Here is an 18,948-nt window from a genome sequence, read left to right as displayed (position 1 = left end):
TTTTCAGATTTTTGAGACACTTTGAAAATAAAAAGATAATATCCGCAGAAGGAAGCTAAACATGTAGTATTTCCACAGTATGGAAGTTGTGTTCATATTTCACCATCTAGCGGCGACAGAATGCAACTAGTGCAGTATTTAAGGTGAAAGAGAAAATCCTAAGGAATTGATTGCTTATCCTTTGTATTCCAGATGTGTGCTGATTTTTTTTCACTTGTATTTTGGCATCTGAATTTGGCCTATCAAATTTTAGTAGCTTTGACACATTTATATATATAATTTTTTTAATATGTCTTTATTAACCTTCAATAATAACAGTGAAAACGTGTTCTTAAAAATTCACGAGTTCTATTCAAGAGCAATTATATTCAGAACATGTAAATTCAAAAGCAACAAAATTCAGATGCATAATTTCAGTGCAAAAAATTCAGTGCTACAAATTCAAAGGTGGTAATATACAAGTCTGATGAGACAAATTTGCTTTCATACTCATAGTAAGAAAATAATCTTTTGTAAGAAATGGACAGAAATGTTAAGTCTTTCACCATTCTTTATTTCTTAACCATTTTAAACAAAGACTGAGAACATTTGGGAAAATTTCCCCCACCCCAATGTTCAGAAATACAAAAATATGTTATAGACAACAGTTATTTGCATAATGATCCCAACTGGTTCACATTTCTCTGTATTGCCTTTTTTCATGAGTTGCATTCAGTAATGACATCTATGTTAGGTGAGGGGAGAGACAAACACCAGTAGTACAGAAGAGAAAGTTTAGGCTTTTGGGGGGGGGGTTAAGAAAGCTTCAAACCAACATTGAACTTTATAAAGCTCTTGTGAAAAAGAAATGTGTCAGACTCAGGGAACACTGCTGGACACTAGGCAACTGGAACAGGTTTCTCATAGCCAGATTTGTAAAGTTCAGGTTTATTTGGGGGATTAATTAAACCAAGGGTCAGGAATGTCCAGTAAGGTACTGCACATGATTTGACTTCTCGCTCAAGTTATTCAGCTAATATTTGGTGAAAATGCCTCTGGAGTGGCAGTGAACTCAATACAAACAAGGAATGACTCTGTCATTTTTAAAGTGTGGCACTTTCTGGGCTAGCTTATCAGGTCACCTCAGAGGGATGTGTTTGTGTGTTTAAGGTTCTTTATACTTTACCCTTTATACTTTTTTTTTGTAAGTTCTACATTCTTAACGGGCAGGAAGAAAACTAGACCTGTGAGACATACTGTTGTTTAAAGACAGTAGCACTGGTTTCCTCAAATGCTCTGTCCCTCTCTCTGTGTTTTTCAGTAGCTCTCCAGTTTAAGACGCCCACCATCTCCTTCACTCACAAATCTCTTCCGCCCTCTGGAAGAAAAGGGAAAGCCACAACCATTAATGTGCTATTTAGTATTATACAACACAAACAATTTCTCATTACAGTCCTTAGCGTCTACAAGCTGTTTTTTTTTTTGTAGTCATATTAATCTTCAGCTCAGCATCCACTGAAGAACTCACTTTGTTGAAAATTAATAGTCTGGGATCATTTCAACCTAAAATTGATGTGCGCATATGTCTTCAAACTTTGTTTGAAGAACAAAATTTTTGTGGGTTGGATGTTAACGTTGCATTTCCCTTGTCAAATGCTGTTACATTCACACTGCAGATAAAAGTGGCCAAATCTGGTTTGTGATCAAATCTGTTTTTTTTTCTGCTGTTCACAGTCTCTGCATGTGTCCTATATCTGACATCTGTCTGAACAGATCATGCTCTTAAAGGATGATACTTCAAGCTCTGACCAGAAGTAAATATCTTACTTTTCCATCCAAAGCACTTTTGTTTTTGAAGTGAAGGAATGGGACAAGACTGCTGTTTTACTGTAGCTCTGTATCACAGAACCTCCCTTTTTTATTTCAAATGAGTTCTATGTTTAAGAGTATCAAAGACTAAAGAATATTAAAACATCAAGTGACATTTTTCATGCTAAGCACAAGTTTGCCAGGTCTCCCTCAAATGCATAAATACAATGAGTTTAATATTTCCATGATCCACATTTAAGCAGCTTCATATCGACATGAACAATATAAAACTGATCAAGAGCCACTAAACTTTTTACTTTCTCATAATGGATTAGGAAGTTTCACATGGTTTTCGTTTCCCCAATATGTTTTACAAAATAAAAATGCTTTGACCATGCTGGTTTCATGTCCTAAACACTTCAAATCAAAACAAAAATGCTTTGGACCAGAGACCTCAGGTTATTTTCAACAGTCGGAGTGACATATAAGTCACATGATTTCCGATTCACAATGTCACAGACTAGATATGGATTGGATTTCAGTTCCACATATGAAAGTGGCCCAGTCAGATTCAGTGCAGTTTTTGCTGTTCACATAGCTCACAAACATCTTTGTCATTTGAAGAAACAGAAACAGATCGGATTTGGGTCACTTTTACTTCCTGTGTGAACATAGCTGAAGTGACCTAATATTGTCCGATTTAAACATGGCCAAGTTTAACAACTTCCTACAGAAAAATAAAGCAAGCAGGGCGCATCACAGAAAGCAGGATGTCAGTTTAGTCAGACAAAGTCTAGCCTGACCCATAGGAAGTAGCTGAGTGACATTCCTATTGGACATTTCTCAACTTTGGGCTTAAAGGTGAGGTTTGAAATTTTAATCCAATACACCTAATTATTATTATTTTTTTTAAATTCAGAGAATGTTTCCTCACCATTTTCTAGCCCTGCTGTCTTTGTGCACACACAGCATTGGCTCAGTAAATGGGGAAACAAACAAAGTGGTTTGACCCAAAATGGCTCAAGTGTTCTCTCACTGGAGGTGCCTAGACTGGAGAGATGTGCAAATGTTGAAAAACATGAAAATGGTTAAGGATGTTGCTATATTCTTGCTACATTATTTGTGTAATATTTACTTATTTTCACTGTTTCAGATGTATTACATAAGTTGGAACTGACTCTGACCATAGCTTTTCAAGAAAGTAAACATACTGAACATGCTTTAAAAAAAGTTATAGTTAAAACTTTGAGTAGTTTTAACTTTTTAAAAAGTTAAACTTTGACCATTAACACACTATGGTCACCTTCTTACTCAAACATACCTTTTCATGTTAAAAGATGCAGAGTTTCAGAACATAAACAAATCGGAGTGCATGTGTGTTTTGCTGGGAGAACATCCCCCCCCCCCCCAGGATGCATCCTGTATGCAGATACATTTGTGAACACTGACTTGTCCAACATATGTTCTGAAATGCAGTGTCAAAATGGGAATAGTTTTTCCCTCCTTACTACTTTACAACTAGATGTTAGAACATTGCTGTGAGGATTTAATGGCAGCCCCAAAAGGCATTAGTGAAATAAGGCACAGATGCTGGAGGATTAGTTTTAGAACTCCAGCTCATCACAAAAGATATCATAAGGAGTTTCCTCACTCCAGAGACTGCAGGTCAAGGTCTCCACAAATCAATGACTTGGGGGTGGAGCTTAATCCACTCATTATAAAAAGAGGTGTCTACAAGCGTTTGGAAACTGTCCCTGTGTCCGAAATGGTTCCCCATATTACTTACTATACAGTGCACCACTATAGGGAACTGAATTGAAGAGGGTAGAGATTCTCATTCTGGCTTTTACCAAATAGAGCAGTGCATTATGGATATCCACTAGTGTCAGCTAGTGTACATAGGCTTTTGCAGTGCATTGTCAGGGTTGTTTAACTACATTGAAAGTTTCCAAACACTACTACAAAATGTCACAACCCCAAAATAGTGCACTTTATAGTGAATAGGGAACAGTTTCAGACACAGCATGTGCCCCCCCCCCATTTTGTATAAATAAATTAACACATACATATATTCACCAATACATATGTACTTCAAATTTGTGGATTCCTTACCGACATGGACACAGGTCTCTGAGTTTGGTATCGATGACTCCAGCACTAAAACTTTTATCCACATAGTGCTCCAGTATAGAGTATGCACATGGCACATCGATATTTATATCAGCAATATCCATATACACCCTCTCATAGCCCTGTTCAAGAATAAAAATAGCATTTAAATATATTAACATTTATATAGCAAGTTATTTAGAGAAATGTTAAAAGTTTATCAGCTAAACTATACTGAATCACTGGATTTGGAACACCTACTTTGCATCTACAGTCATTGTCCATTTTATCAGCTCCACTGACTATAAAAGGAGAACTATGTTGTTCTAAAATTACAGACTGTAGTGTATCTGTTTCTCAGCAATTGATTATTCTCTGCACAGCAGTGACACTGATGTGGTGTGTTAGGAAGTGTTGCGCTGCTATGAGTAGCTCAGACAACAGTGCAGAGTTTCTAAACACTGTGGTCACTCACTAAACACTCTGTTAGACACCTACTTCATTGGTCCAGCTTGTAGATGTAAAGCTAGAGAGAGCAGCTCATCTGTTGCTGCACAGTGTGTTGGTTGTCCTCTAGTCCTTCAGTGGACACTGGACACTACTGGCTGGATATTTTTGATTGGTGGACCATTCTCAGTCCAGCAGTGACACTAAAGCTTCTAAAAATCCAGCAGCTCTGCTGTGTTTGATCCACTCTTACCAGCACATCACAAAGATACCACCACCAAGTCAGTGTTACCACAGTGCTGAGAAAGACTCACCACATAAATAATACCTGCTTATGGTAGTTCTGACCAGTGAAGAACAAAGTGAACTGAGGATAAGAATGTATGTAGAGAAACAGGGGGACTACAGTTTGTAATTTTAGAACTACAAAGTGCTCCCTAATGGTCAGTGGAACAGTTAAAATGGACTACTGTAGATATGAGGTAGGGGTTCCTAATCCAGTGATCATTCAGTGTATATGATTAATATGATAAAGAAGGTGTCCTATATCAAGCAGAGTTCCCATCACTTTCCACAGCTTGTAAATCTGAAATATGGAAGGAAAGTAACATGCACTTTTTATCTTCTTCTACGCGGTTCATTAACCAATATGAAGCTGAAGCTTGATTTATAAGGACCACTGTCATGATGATACCAGCAGATGGCGCCATACCCTTCTCATTTGGTCCACAGTGATGACTGATGAGTCAAAGAGAGATTTCAGTAGCTTCAGGATCATTTGCAGAGTCCTGTCTCCTTTTGACTCCAGCACCATGACTATCGCCTAGGAAATGAGTGTGCCCAACATTAATGTTTATTTCAAGACATTTCATCAGGAACACCAACAACAAATGTAGGTTGTGTTTACAATACTGGAAATTTAAAAGCAATAATTCAGCACCATTCTTCGTTTATTTAGTTAAAACTGTTCTTGTCATTTTTTGTTTTGTAGAGATCTTGTGAATGGATAAAACTAGAGCCCACCATGCTGATCAGGTCCAGTAGATTTACCTCATAAACAAACTCATGATGGAAGTGAGGGACCTCCAGCTCCCTCAGACATCTCTCCGCCTCCACTGTGTCCCCGGACAACACGTACTCCTGCAGCAACAAGTTCATCTGATACAGAGAGGGACAAGCTCGTGTGAGCAGGATTTCTCAGATCAGCAAGACAGCTCCAGCTTAAAGTCATGTATGTACCTTGAATAAGAAGAACTAAGGGACATTCCAACTTTGGATTCCAATTTTTGGATTTGGTTTTCCTTTTTTCACCCTTATCATTTTTTTGTTTTTAAAAGGCAAATAACAGTCATGCACAGCAGTGATTTTTGAGGTAGAATCTAACCTCTTTAATGAGCTGATTGACAGGTCTCTGTCCACCCCCTGAGCCCCAGAGGTTATCGATCCGGAGCCCTGCCTCCTTGCTCATCTTCAGCAGGACAGCAGCTCGGTCCAAAGCTGCCCTGTCAATCAACACACTCAGCAGTTAGACAACTCTGTCAAATACACAGCTGTGAATCACTCAAACAGCTGTCCAGATCTGTACACAGATGCCAAACAGCTGAAAGTAAATGATGAAGCTCAAAATCTGAGTTTTAGTAACATTAAAAATTTAAATCATTTTCAAATCAATCAAAATCACAATTTAATTAACTGGTTAATTAAACAAATACGCTCCAAACAGCTGTATGGAAATTGTGCAATTTATTCACAAGCTATTAAGCCCCTGCAAAATGAATGCATTTACCTTGCATGCTCACAGTCCACTCTTCCTTTGTATCCATCAATGTAGTTACTTGAGAGTATCTGATCTGTTACGGCTCTGGCAATAAACTGGCCCACCAGCTTGGGGGATGGGGGGGAGAAACAAACATTTACCATTTATGTCAGCAAATGTCACATGTCAGAAAGCGGCTTCAGTCAACTCTGTACCTTTTAAATTTCCATGTCCCATGATTGTGAGGAAGAAATGGGTTTATCTTTATAAGCAAAATCTGCAACCAAAATTATTTTTGAAGCCATCCTGCTGAGTAGCATCTCTGCACGAACCAAGTAAGTGCAAAACAAAGTCAATGTAAACATATTTAGTGAAGTGGAGTTGACTCCCCAAAGAACCCATCCTTTGCTCATCTAAGAGTCAGGATCAAATCTTTGCCAATGATTCAAAGTCTCAGTGCATAAACACCTTCTACAGATCACTCTGGCATCATTAACACAAGAATCAGATCACTATTGTCCGAATCATCCATCAGTCACAAAATCAGGAGACATCAGCCAACGGCATTCGCTGGCAGAAACGGTGCTGACTCCACACCCAAACTGTCAAAACCAAATAAATTAAAATTGCACTCTTTAAAACTGCAATTTGAATATTAAAATTATTCACTCTCAGGCCTACTTTGAAGGCATGTAAAAATTAAACCAATTAACAAGTCTCCTGACAAAAAAATATATATATCTCTTCTAGATTTAATTTTGCAGACTGGACAAAATAAAATGGAATGAATATAAACAAACTACTCTATGTAGTTTATATAACCAAGTCTTCATGCAAGTGCTTTTTAATGTTACTTTATATAGGTCAATTCAGTCTGGCTGCTCAAACCACTGGTTAAGCATGTGACTATTTCACCACAACTCCACCCCAAAACGAAAGGAAAAAGTATTCTCTTTTTGCATTCAGCTGTACAGCAACAACAAACTCAACAACAGAATACTTTTCCTTTCATTTTGGGGTAGAGTTGTGGTGAAATACAGTCAAATGCTTAACAACAGGTTTGAGCTGTTAGACTGAATTAACCTATAAAAATATTCAGGATCAAATACATGTCCTTTATTTAAGAATTGGTCAGAAGCTTATGATAATTAACAACAGAATTGTCCAGTAGAAAGGCTCCAAAATCCATTACCTTCCTGTCACACATACTGTAAGAATATTACATATGGGACATGAGTCTAGTCCACTAACAATATGCGTGTGTGTGAGAGCCAGAGGCCCTGATTCAGCTGGGAGGAAAAGAGCTGTCTCTGCTGTTCTAGTCTGGACAAAACCAGCTCAGCACACAAAACTACAGTACACAAACAGAAAAGTGATGGAGAGAGGGAGAAAAACAGGGAAAATGAAGAGAGAATAACAGCAGAGCAGTGAAAGAAGGGTGGGAACATGAAGGCTGAAAAGACAAGACAAGTGTGTGTGTGTTGTAGCTCTAATGCTGAGTTTGCACTCTGAACACACAATGGCAGAAGCTCTGATGAAAAGAAAAGGCTGAAAGAGTCTTCTGAACAAGAGGCTGAACCACAGCAGACAGACACTTGTGTTTTTAGTATTTAGTACATACTTCAGTCCCGTCAGCAACACCACACATCCATTGTTTGTCAAATTTGTAGAAAAACCCAATAATCCCTCTATACCCAGCTACACTGCATCACTAGCATGGTGAACACTGATCCATCAGATTCAATAATCCATAGCCTGTTTTTATTTACTATTTTAATAAACTGAAAACAGATACAAACAATGAATGGCACTTGTAGGTCATTACACATCCATGTGTTAAGCACAAACACTTTAAAATAATTTGTTTAAATTTAGAGTTGGTCTCTGGTCACTACTGTTAAAGTAGTGAGGTCCCCTGTGAGATTCAGAGGGTATTTGCCAAAACCTAGCGAATTGTCTAACTAGACAGAATTTACGTCAGTGTGCACACTCCCGACACCATGCTGAAACTGAGGCAACGTTAGCCACCGAGGTTGGAAAAAAGGTTGCATGTGGTGGGCAGGAACAAGCTGTGACACAATCACTCTAACTGCAGCATTTCAATTATCTGTCTCATGAGAAAGATAAAACGTTAGAACGCTGTCTACTTAAACAACAGCCATCTATGTGCATGCAGTAAGTGTCTACCTAGACAGCTCACTAGGTTTTAGGACAGACCTAAAGTGTCATTAACTCAGCAACACAAAAGTGCTGCATCTCAAATGGTTCCTTATTTCCTATATAAATATAATAAAATTATGGCTTGGAGTATAAGCCATTCTGTCATGACATACATAAAGAGAAGGAAGGCTTTTAACACTTAATCCTGAGCCTTGCTCTTTGATCTTGAGAGTCATGAAATGGAGCTGGATGCAATGAGGTTTGATCACATGGTTTGCACTTCACCTGGGCTTTTGCAGCTGTAAGTTCTTCCTCTGCTGTGAATCAGGAGTAAACATTGTCAGAGTGGAACAGAGGGTGTATTTACCTGTGGTGCTGTGGGAGTATCGAGCACCAGATCAGGGAGCTCTTGCAGCAGTTTGTCAAAGGCACTCTCCATGTCAGAGTGACTCAGAACCCGTCCACAGAGTTGACTCAGGAGTCGAGACGTCAACTCACGGTGGCTCACCTTTGACTCTAGAGCCAAAGACACAGCCAGCAGAGGAACATCACTGCACATGCTGCCTAAGTTCAGTTCCCCCAACAACTCCTATAAAATAGAAAGAGAACAAAAATAAATAAAAACATGAGTGTCAAGGGGGAAGAGAAAGTTAAATCTTCAATCTTTTTGTAGAAACCATTTGCTGATACCCGTACTTCTGATATTTCAGGGCATCTGTAAATATGATTGATTAACAATAGTACACAAACTAGTCATAAATTATGACTACCTAACTTGTATCTACACTCTCCATTTTTACATTCTCTATTTCAGCTCCAATGGTCATACGGGTCCCTCTGTAGTCAAACTATAGTCCATCTATTACTCTGCATACTTTGTTATCCCTTTTTACCCTGTTTTTCAGTGGTCAGGGCCCCCAGAGTGCCACCAGAGAGCATGTACGATTTGGGTGGTGGATCATTGGATGGTGGTGCTATTCTCTCCACTCACCATCCACTCTGTCACAGTGACCACACAGCGACCTGATAGCTGCACCTTATAGAGGTAAAGTCAGAGACAGTAGCTCATCTGTTGCTGCACAGTTTGTGTCCTTCATCAGTGAACACAGGACGCTGCCCAAAGGAAGCTGTGGGTTGCATATGTCAGGTTGGTGGACTATTCTCAGTCTAGCAGTGACATTGAAGGTTTTAAAAGCTCTAGCATTACTGCTGTGTCAGATCAACTTGTACAAGCAAAACATACAATGCAGTGCTGAGAATGATCCACCCAAGTGATGGACTACAGTCTGTAATAGTAGAGCTACAAAGTGTTCAGAGGAATAGATGGACTACAGTCTGCAAGTGTAGAAGTATACAGTGCTCCTGTATGGAAAGTGGAGATGAGAGAACGGACAGTGACTGTAGAAACGCATAGGTGTTCATAATATGACAGGATTTATTTCTAAACAGAGGGTAAAAGCATTAATCCTGAACAAGTCCTTAACAGGTCTCCTGCTCACCGCCACTTCATTAGCATCACCATGCTCAAAGTACTCCTGTACAATGGGTGTGACTGTCCGAGTAAAGGCCTCCTGGTCTAATGGCAGCACCACTGTCTCATAAACACAGCTCTCCTGTTGAGGCACAGAAAGCAAGGGTTGTCATGAGGGCTAGAGTAGAGTGTGGTAAGAATAAAGTGGAGAAAGTGATACATTGGTGTAGATATGACAGTTGGGGGTGGGGGGAGGGCACAGCATGGAGAGAGAGAGGTGGGTACGTTGCTGGGAATACCTTGAAGAGGAGATGCAGTGCATGGAACACAGTGGGGGGGTGAATTGATTAATATAGTACCTGATCGTCATCATAATTGGGGTCTCGTACGTCCACCACCTCTTCAGTATACACCTCTCCAGGTGTACCCCAGACACCCTTACCCCCAGCCCCACCTACAAAGAACACAAGAACAGACAGGCACACATGCATGAGTCACTACTGACAGGCTAATTATGTGCAATTCAGTCACAAAGCATTTGTATTAATACATTAGGCATTAGTAAATATTGTGTTAAATGAATTCTAAAAACTTCAAATATTCCCTCTGTGATCAATAAAGTATCTATTTATCCATAACCCTGATTAGCATCCTGAACCTTCCTAGCTTTGCAGAATTTACTGAGAAGCTGTCATACCATAAACACTTTTCAGAAACTCAAGGACTAACATATATTTGAACATTTTCTCCAATCATTTGGATGGTACAAAAGCAAGTTTCCAGAGCAATCAGTCTCTTTGGGTAAGATCACAGTTTACTATTTGAACATTTAAGGGATGTTTCCATACGCAGCAGGTCAGTGTAATTTAAACCAGTTTTAAAACCCCATCAGACACGCCACACACACACATCAGTCACCGCACACTACCCAGAAATGTGTGTACGCATTCACTTCCCTGGGAGATTCCACACATAATCGCTTAATTCCCCCTCTAGCAGCTCCCAAATACGTCAGGACTCAGGAGTCTGTCTGCCTCACTGACTGAATGACCGACTGACCATCCCTGTAACTCTTATGTAAGCCTGTTCTGCATAGTTCACTGCAGTATTCTGAGCCTTATCTGATTTAGCTGAAAAACATTCTCCTAATACAATGTAATGTTTTCAGCTTTGATTAGGTCACTGCTAATCACAAATAAATAAATAAACAAACAAGCACCTTTTAAGACACTTCATGCGTGTTAAAAATGAAGAGCCTATTGGTCTATTCACCATTTTTCAGTTCTTACTCAATATTAAAGACAACTGCGAATTAGATGGTGTAGAGAAATAAAAAGGAAAAAAGGGGTTGCTTTATGAACAATGTTACTGAGAGGGTCTTGACCCACACGAGGGGTTTCATTTTCTGATAACACTTCACTTTCCTTCTCGCTGTCTGTTTCTCTTGATGAACAAGAGTGAGCGAGGGAGAAAGGAAGAGGCTGAGAGCAAATGTATGAGGTCACTGCTTTGTTTCAAACCTCAACCATCGCAAGCCTTTCTGCACTTATCTGTGCTCTTAGTTTTATCTCAGATTATGCACAGTAATCAAAGACTCAGACACAAAGAGCTCAGACCTTATGTACAACACAGATAACTGTACTGGAAAAGCTGCACAATCAAAACACTGAACCACATACACACTAACTACAATAAAACTACATCTAATAAGACCCTCAACATACTGGACTCAATATGTCTACAGTAAACAATTTTACACCATTATACTTCTCATTCCTGCTGCCAACCCTTCTGTGTTTATTTTTAAAAGAAATACAAACAAATTATCTATGTTCTACTGATGTATTTGTATTGAATTTAATGGTATTTAGCAAAATGTAATGGATTATTAAAAACATGTAACATCGCTCCATCAAAAATAAAATTTTAAATACTTTTCCATCTTAAAAAAAATGTTGAATTACTTAGTTTCTGTATATTAGTCTAGTAAATATCCTGGATTCAACTAAAATTATTTTTCTGTTATTTTTTTTTTTTGATGTGCCAAGAAAAACAGGAGGGCTTTGCCCAAGTTAACTTTGCCATCTTCACATTTGGCTAGAGGAAATAAAAAATATCAATGCACACTTCATTAATTGGTTATATTGTGTGTAATAGTATCACTGCTGACGCTGAACAACGTAATGTACAGCTCACATTTTCCTCATATAATGCAGGCTCAGCAATCAGTTCAGTTTCATTCTGGGTTGAGGAAATGGCCACATGTGGAGCCTTTATAAAATTTCTTAAAGATGAGTGCCCAGTCACCACAACACCCATAGAGCAAACATACAGGGCAGCTGAAGAGATCTTTGTCCAAAACTTTGAGGAATTTGCAGCAATTTATCTACAAATTATGGAATCAAGACATTGTTTAATAGTCAAGTAGACAAGAGTGATAGAGAGGGGGAGGGGAAAGAAACACACTTTTAAAGCATAACTGGTTTACGCTGCCCTCCTGAGACAAGGCACTGAATCCGACTGACAGTAGACCTTCTAAAGTGTTTACTGCACATAACCCAATACACAAATGAGAAATGGAAACAGGATAACCTGATCTTAGCATGAATGACCCACATTAACAAGACCAGTTCTACAATACCTTATCACTCCTCCAGCGTTTTCTGAAGAATGTGCTGAGCAACCTTTCATAGATCTACAGCAAATCTTCCATAATTTCTTTACATTTACTATGATTTTAATTCTCTTAAATAAACAACTCCAAACCAGAGAGACACCCAGCACTGCTCCTGAAAAATTTGCTTCAGAGAACATTTACAAAAATGGGGAAAAAAATGCAATGAAAGTTTAGATTTCACCATAATTTTAAACCCATATTTGATGATTCATTTGTATTGCCTCTGTTAAAAAAACAAAACAAAAAGACAATACTGCAACTCAATAGAAAAAGAGAATGAATGTGATGCAATGATACAGAATTTCTGTGATACTAGTACAAACAGATGCAGTCTTTTAGTATAGTTGAAGGAGGCTCTTGTGAATTTACAGTGTCAGACAGCTTTTCTTGGCTCTGAAAATGTGACTTTCTATTTTAGAAAGAAAGAAATACAGTAACAATAACAATGTCTAAACCAGTGGCGGATGCTGGTCTTTCAAGGAGGGGAAGCTCAATTTCGGCCTACATCATAAAATGTGTCGGTTTATTTATATGTAAATTCTACCCTCCGTTCCTTTTCAAGAAAATGATCTGTGACCCTGTCGTACCAACAAGGCGTCTTTTCCAGGGACTTGACTAGTGTCCTCTCAATGGCCAGCAGAGCTAGGCTGCTTAAACGGCCTTGGCCCATGTGAAGTGTGTCCGTCTGTGAGTGCTTTGTGACGGTGGAGGGGCTCAGCGGCACCCGCTGGACAGAAACTGCGATAGAAGTCCATCTCCAAACACAAGCAGCTACAAAAAACCCCACCAGAAATAGAAGCTCGATTTGTCACTAGTCGTTTTTAACAAGGAAAATGCGGCTAAGAGGATTAAGAAAAGTCTGGTTCAACTCAGAACAGAATGAAAATTTAATGCTCCCACGGATCTCTACACCAAAGGATCGCTGATTCGCTCATTTCGCTGTCAATCAAGAAGGGATTCAGCCTCAGAGAGATCATCCAAACATCATGCAGAAGCTGAGCGTCCGGGCCGGCCAAGGCCAGCCCACTGCCCCATAGACGCTGAGCGTCCGATGGGCTGGAAAAAGCCCAGCATTTATCCAATGACTCGTCTCGTTTCGTTGCTTCGCTATTGAACTCTGTCTAAAGCACCGTGAAGCTGCGGGAAAGCCGCATCTTTACCAGTGATAAGAAGCTGATTCTGAATCAAAGTTGAGCGCGTTGTAGTGCATATTTATTCACTGACATGTACACACAACAGAATACATTTGATCACTTATTTGACATTTTAGGGGAAGCTGAGCTTCCCTTGCAGTCTTAGAGCAATCGCCTCTGGTCTAAACACTCCTAGTATGTATTCTTATGGTTGGCTGGCTATGATCTCGTTTGTTCCGTACAATGCTCAAAACATGATGTCCACAGCAAAGCTATTAGTTAAATTAACATGTCATTTTCTGATTTCACTACAACATGCAATCTCTATCAAAGTCAAGCAGCAGTTACATCCATAGACAAAATTCATACATATGACGCAACCTGCTGTTTCCCCACAATGTTTTAGATTACTTTGCTCAGTGGTGTGATGTAAAGACTCAATGTTCTCACTGAGACCATACATATATTTCAAACCAATGTAAAGACAGCCATGTCACTTTCACGGTGTAGAAGTGATGCTGTTTGTCACCCAACTGCTAGGCCTCAGAAGCAGTTTCTCACAAGACAAGTTTATTTACAGAATACCTTTCATACACAATGCCAAATCAAAGTGCTTTACGGAATCAAAAGGAACAATAAAAAGCAATTAAAAGTCAAACTGCTTGGAATCAGTTTTATTTTCTACATCTTGTTGATGAGATACAGTTTCTGACATGAACCTCATTGAGAAAGCATTAGTTTTACATAAAGAGCTGTGGTTATATCATTTTACCCTGAGACATCAGTAATGCTTATGGGAAAATAAATCTTGGTGTAAATAACATGCAATAGGCTACTCTATTTATGCATTGCCATAACAGTGTCCTTTTCCAGTTAAATATCACAGCCTATCAATTCTATTTAAAATGGTCAGGGCAATAATTGACCTTATATTATTTAACAGCGAATCACTTTTAGCTCTGACATGACTGTGGAAAGTGTGTGTGAATGTTTTACACACTGGATCATACACAGCATTGCTATTTATTGAAATGGGATAAATTGTCATAACATCTGTGCTATGAATCCATTGCTGAGGTGCCCTTGAACAAGGTACCTAATCTCGAAACTGCTTTCTGGGTACCGGATGCTTCTGCCCAACACTTCACAGACAATTTAATGACACATTTTTTTTCCCCATTTTTATTTTGTTTGGTAGGTTGCCATTTTGCACAAAACTTTCCTACAGCTGTTAGAATGTTCACTGCTCTGAGTAATGTTTTAGATTTACACACACACACCTATATTAAGCCTATCTGAACATGGCTTTAATATGTCACATCTTTCTGAGGCCTGAACTTTAACCTAGACTACATTCCAACTCCACAGAGACTACAGATAATAGGTCTGCATAACGATCAACATTTAAATTTTCAATATTTTCAAAGCCAAATTAGAAATCCATAATTTTCCACTCCACATCAGTGTGTTTTCTGGTTGAAGTGCTCTTTACCTTTCTTGGGAAGCCCCCTGCCCTTTCCAAGTCTTGAGCGGCGGTCAAGGACTCTTCCCTTTGGGCTTGTGGGTGTCACAGTGGTTCGCGTGGTGTCTCCATTGTCACTGAGTGAGTCTCCACGTCCCGAGTCTCTGGAGGAGTTTTTACGGAGACGTCGCTTGGCTTTGGCCTTCAGCCGTGCCTCATGAATGCTTCCGGCCGGAGTAGAGATCCAGTTACCATTGATCTGATCATCCAGTTTGACCCTGAGGCCACTCTCCTCATCACCAGACTGATACGAGTCGCTCAAATCAGCTGCCTCTGTGGGGGACAGCCAGGTTATATTAGGCAAAACTAATATAGTTGTAATATTTTATATATATATATTTTATTTTGTCCTATTCACTCTATAGTGCACTATTTTGGGGTTTCGCCATTTTCTAGTAGTGTCTGAAAACAGGGGCGTAGCACCATGCCCCCCCCAACCAAAATGATTATAAGCTATAACGGTAATTGCAATCAGGTATCCTAACATCAAAGGCCTGCTTAAGTTGAGCACTCTTGCGGCTATGCAAAAAAAAAAAAAAAAAAAAAAAAAAAAAAAACAAAAAAAAGTATTTATCCCAGATTACAGAAAAAAAAAAAAAAAACGTCATTTCTAGTTTTGTGGTTTTTAGCACTGACAATCACTGTGGTATTTAAGTGTTTTATAAACACAGGAGTTCATTTAAAAGTAGGTTTTTTGCTTTCATAATTCTCAGCTTTCTTAGGAAAGTAGTTTGTTAACAGTTCCTTTCCCTCCATTCTTTCTGTTTTTTTTTCTGCCTCTTTTCTTCTCTGAAAACCAGATTTAGCTTTTTTGGGCATCATCTTCCATAGCATGGATAGAACGCACACTGCCGCTTCAGCAGAATGAATGCCAAGTTATATGTGCCTAGTTAAAAAGACCAGTGAGGGGGCGGACTAAACCATTTTGTGCAAGGGGTGTGGGTGCCTGTCCTCAGACACTATGTAGGCTAGGACACACAATTCAATCCATCAATCAACCGATTTATTTACCAAAAGCCTTACATTTACATTAGTCAACAACATTTCTTGTGATCTTTAAATAATATTAATTTAAAAGAAAAGAAAACCCCCAGACTCCTCAAAAGGCACTCCCCCCAGTGATCAAGTCTTGATCATGTTTTTCAGTATTTTGAGAGCCATGGCTGAATGTCTCGTGCTAGACAAAGTATAAAAATGAAGAAGAGAGAGGGGAGAAGAGGGGAAAGGGAAAAAAAAAACCCATAATACATAAAATTAAACAAATAAAAAACCAATCCCACTATTTCCCATCCTTCTCCTCCCATATAACTCTTAAGACCAGTAAAAGAAACAGGCTGCTGTGAAGAACGAATAAAAAGCTATCCATGGGTTACAGTCGCATGATTGATTTTTTTTTCTTGCATTTGTGCCATATTGAGGTCCAACTGTCTGGTATTAGAGTGCAGCCCTATTGTAAGGGAATGCAAGTTTATATGACGCTGAATCCCAAATGTCTCCCCACACCCTCTGTAGGGCACAGTGTATATCATACTCAGTGATTTGATGTTGAAAATTAATTTTTACTCAGCTATAAGTTTCAAATCCCTCTCGTAATAGTGTCTAATTAAAGTGTAGTATTAGTTTAATTTTATTCAGTAATGTGCACCATGTATGGAGTATGGCGCTACTTTGGGTCACAGCCTGAGCTCCTCTACTGACAGACACCTATGGACATCACTCTGTTTACATACATTCAGTAATTATTTCTGTTATTATATCAGAAATATTTCTGTAATTTTTACATTTAAATTAAGACTACACGTGTTGACAGAAACAATAAAACTATAACTATCACAGTTTTTATTTCAGCTGTGTTTGAAAAATGATAGGTTCCCATTATATCAGGTTCTCCACACTGTTGTCAGCTGTAACCCTTGAATATTTGTGAGTCCAGAATCTTCCCTTCGATAAACCATTTTGCACCAGAACACCCTCCGTCACTTTTTGCGTCTCATATATAATTACTGGATTTATTTTAAATTTTGGTGAGTAAAACCTTCATTAAAACAACGGAGTATATTGTTATTAAAAAGAAAATAAATTAAGTACACCTAGAGGGCCTGGCTCCTCTAGATGGACACTCACCCACTGGGTTGGAGTTGAGCCAAGCCTCGCAGTCAGTTGCCATGGTTCGAAAGTGGGTGACTTTGCGGTGAACAGGAGGAAGACCACAAAACCTGAGACATTTAATAAAAAGGTCTCCAGTCAGAAATAAAGCTTCCCAAAAAATAATAATAAATAAATAAAAAATAGGTAGAGGTGAAATGTTTTAATCCTCCTGTATTTTGGGGAAGCAATGTTTCAAAATAACGACCATTACTATTACTTTCTCAAAATATTGTGTTACTTTTTAAATAAAGTAAAAAGTAACACAATACAACAACAAATAGTAAACAATTTACTTCTGTAAATATCAATGTTTCATTTTGTGTCATAACGACTCACAGGCACAAGAAAATAATGGCTTCGTGATTTGAAGTGTAGGCTATTTATAAATTTGCAGCTGTCAGAAACTGAGAAAATAAATCATTTAAGGGTGAGTTTGGGAACTGATATCTAGAAATCTGTCTGTAGGAGCAATATGAAGCAGAATAATTCAACAAAAAGCTTCAGAGATTAAGAAAATACACAATGAGCAAATATAGCGAACGTTTGAATGAATGTAGGTCGCCTTTCTTCCAGCGTAAATCACCAAACGTTTACAGCATCGACGATTATCACTGCGACAAGATGCATTCAGTTAAATGTACAACTGCGGATGAATTCTCTCTTTAAAAGCACATTTTAATGCGTATTTGAGATTTAATGCACTACGCAGTCGACCGCTTGCGTTTGTTTTGTGTCTGCAGCTGCCACTGATCCACAACATAAACAAACCAGCACAGACGAGTAAAATAGCTGTATTTACTTTAAAAAGGCCTGTATGCGTAGCACATATTTAAAGATGCACTAATGCATTAACTATCAAACTTATGACTTAAACTTACTTGCCGTCCCGTTTTTCGCTTTTTGTAAAGTTGTTAACACTGCCTCCGCTTTCTTCTCTGCCCAGTAACACGCTTCCTTCGGCTCGTCCTTTCTGCGTTCTGATTGGCTAGGGTATTTAAAGCTCTGACGTTGAGCATTCTGATTGGACGCTTTATTGCAGATTGGTCGACGGAGCCAATGAGAATTCGCCATGAGAAACTGGTTCTGGTGTTTTCTATGAACAGGCCCAGTAGAGTCTGCGCCGCCTCCCAGTGGTGGACAGTAGAATCACAGGCTCAGAGATTATTATGTAACGGCAGCACCGTTAATAAAAAAAATGATGCCTTGTGTGTTTATTATATATATATATATTATATATATAAGGGATCCCCCTTGTGAGTCTTGGTTCCTCTCAAGGTTTCTTTCTCTAGCCTCGAGGGAGTTTTTTCTTGCCACTGTCGGCAAGTCGGCTTGCTCGCATGGGGCTTTCTGATCTACATTATCTTTTCTGATAACAAATCTGTAAAGCTGCTTTGTGACAACCAGGGCCGTCACTAGAAATTAATAATTAAGGGGGCTAAGCTTTAACCGGGGGGGGGGGGGGGTATGGGGTAATTGCCTCATAGCAGCAAACTTCTTTGACGAAGTACAGATATTACAGCCACAAGGTGGTGCTTTAAACAAATAAATAAACTGAGTTGTGGGCGGCACGGTGGCGCAGCAGGTAGTGTTGCAGTCACACAGCTCCAGGGGCCTGGAGGTTGTGGGTTCGTTTCCCGCTCCGGGTGACTGTCTGTGAGGAGTTGGTGTGTTCTCCCCCCCGTGTCCGTGTGGGTTTCCTCCGGGTGCTCCGGTTTCCTCCCACAGTCTAAAAACACA

General features: G+C 39.1%; 1 protein-coding gene across 3 annotated transcripts; it reads right to left on the bottom strand.

The window, feature by feature from the left end:
• Nucleotides 1–420: 420 nt before the first annotated feature.
• LOC136677012 (programmed cell death protein 4-like) lies at nucleotides 421–18,203 on the bottom strand. 3 transcript variants are annotated; one of them, XM_066654354.1, is made up of 13 exons: nucleotides 18,090–18,203; nucleotides 17,188–17,279; nucleotides 15,034–15,336; nucleotides 10,091–10,185; nucleotides 9,760–9,873; nucleotides 8,628–8,849; nucleotides 6,131–6,228; nucleotides 5,729–5,846; nucleotides 5,395–5,502; nucleotides 5,057–5,167; nucleotides 3,901–4,040; nucleotides 2,723–2,838; nucleotides 421–1,357 (listed from the first exon to the last, which is right to left on the bottom strand). In XM_066654354.1, exons 2-13 carry the CDS (start codon nucleotides 17,228–17,230, stop codon nucleotides 1,338–1,340), a joined length of 1,488 nt encoding a protein of 495 aa, XP_066510451.1. In that variant the 5' UTR covers nucleotides 17,231–17,279; nucleotides 18,090–18,203; the 3' UTR covers nucleotides 421–1,337. The 3 variants fall into 3 exon arrangements, with proteins under 3 accessions (XP_066510451.1, XP_066510453.1, XP_066510452.1); XM_066654356.1 differs by lacking the exon at nucleotides 2,723–2,838 and having other exon boundaries at nucleotides 423–1,357; nucleotides 3,879–4,040; XM_066654355.1 differs by lacking the exon at nucleotides 2,723–2,838 and having other exon boundaries at nucleotides 427–1,357.
• Between the last annotated feature and the right edge of the window lie 745 nt (nucleotides 18,204–18,948).

This window comes from Hoplias malabaricus, chromosome X2 (genome assembly GCF_029633855.1).
Source record: "Hoplias malabaricus isolate fHopMal1 chromosome X2, fHopMal1.hap1, whole genome shotgun sequence".
Taxonomy (NCBI): Eukaryota; Metazoa; Chordata; class Actinopteri; order Characiformes; family Erythrinidae; genus Hoplias; species Hoplias malabaricus.
The sequence above is the reverse complement of the archived record's forward strand: the minus strand, read 5'-3'. Positions and strand labels throughout refer to the sequence as shown.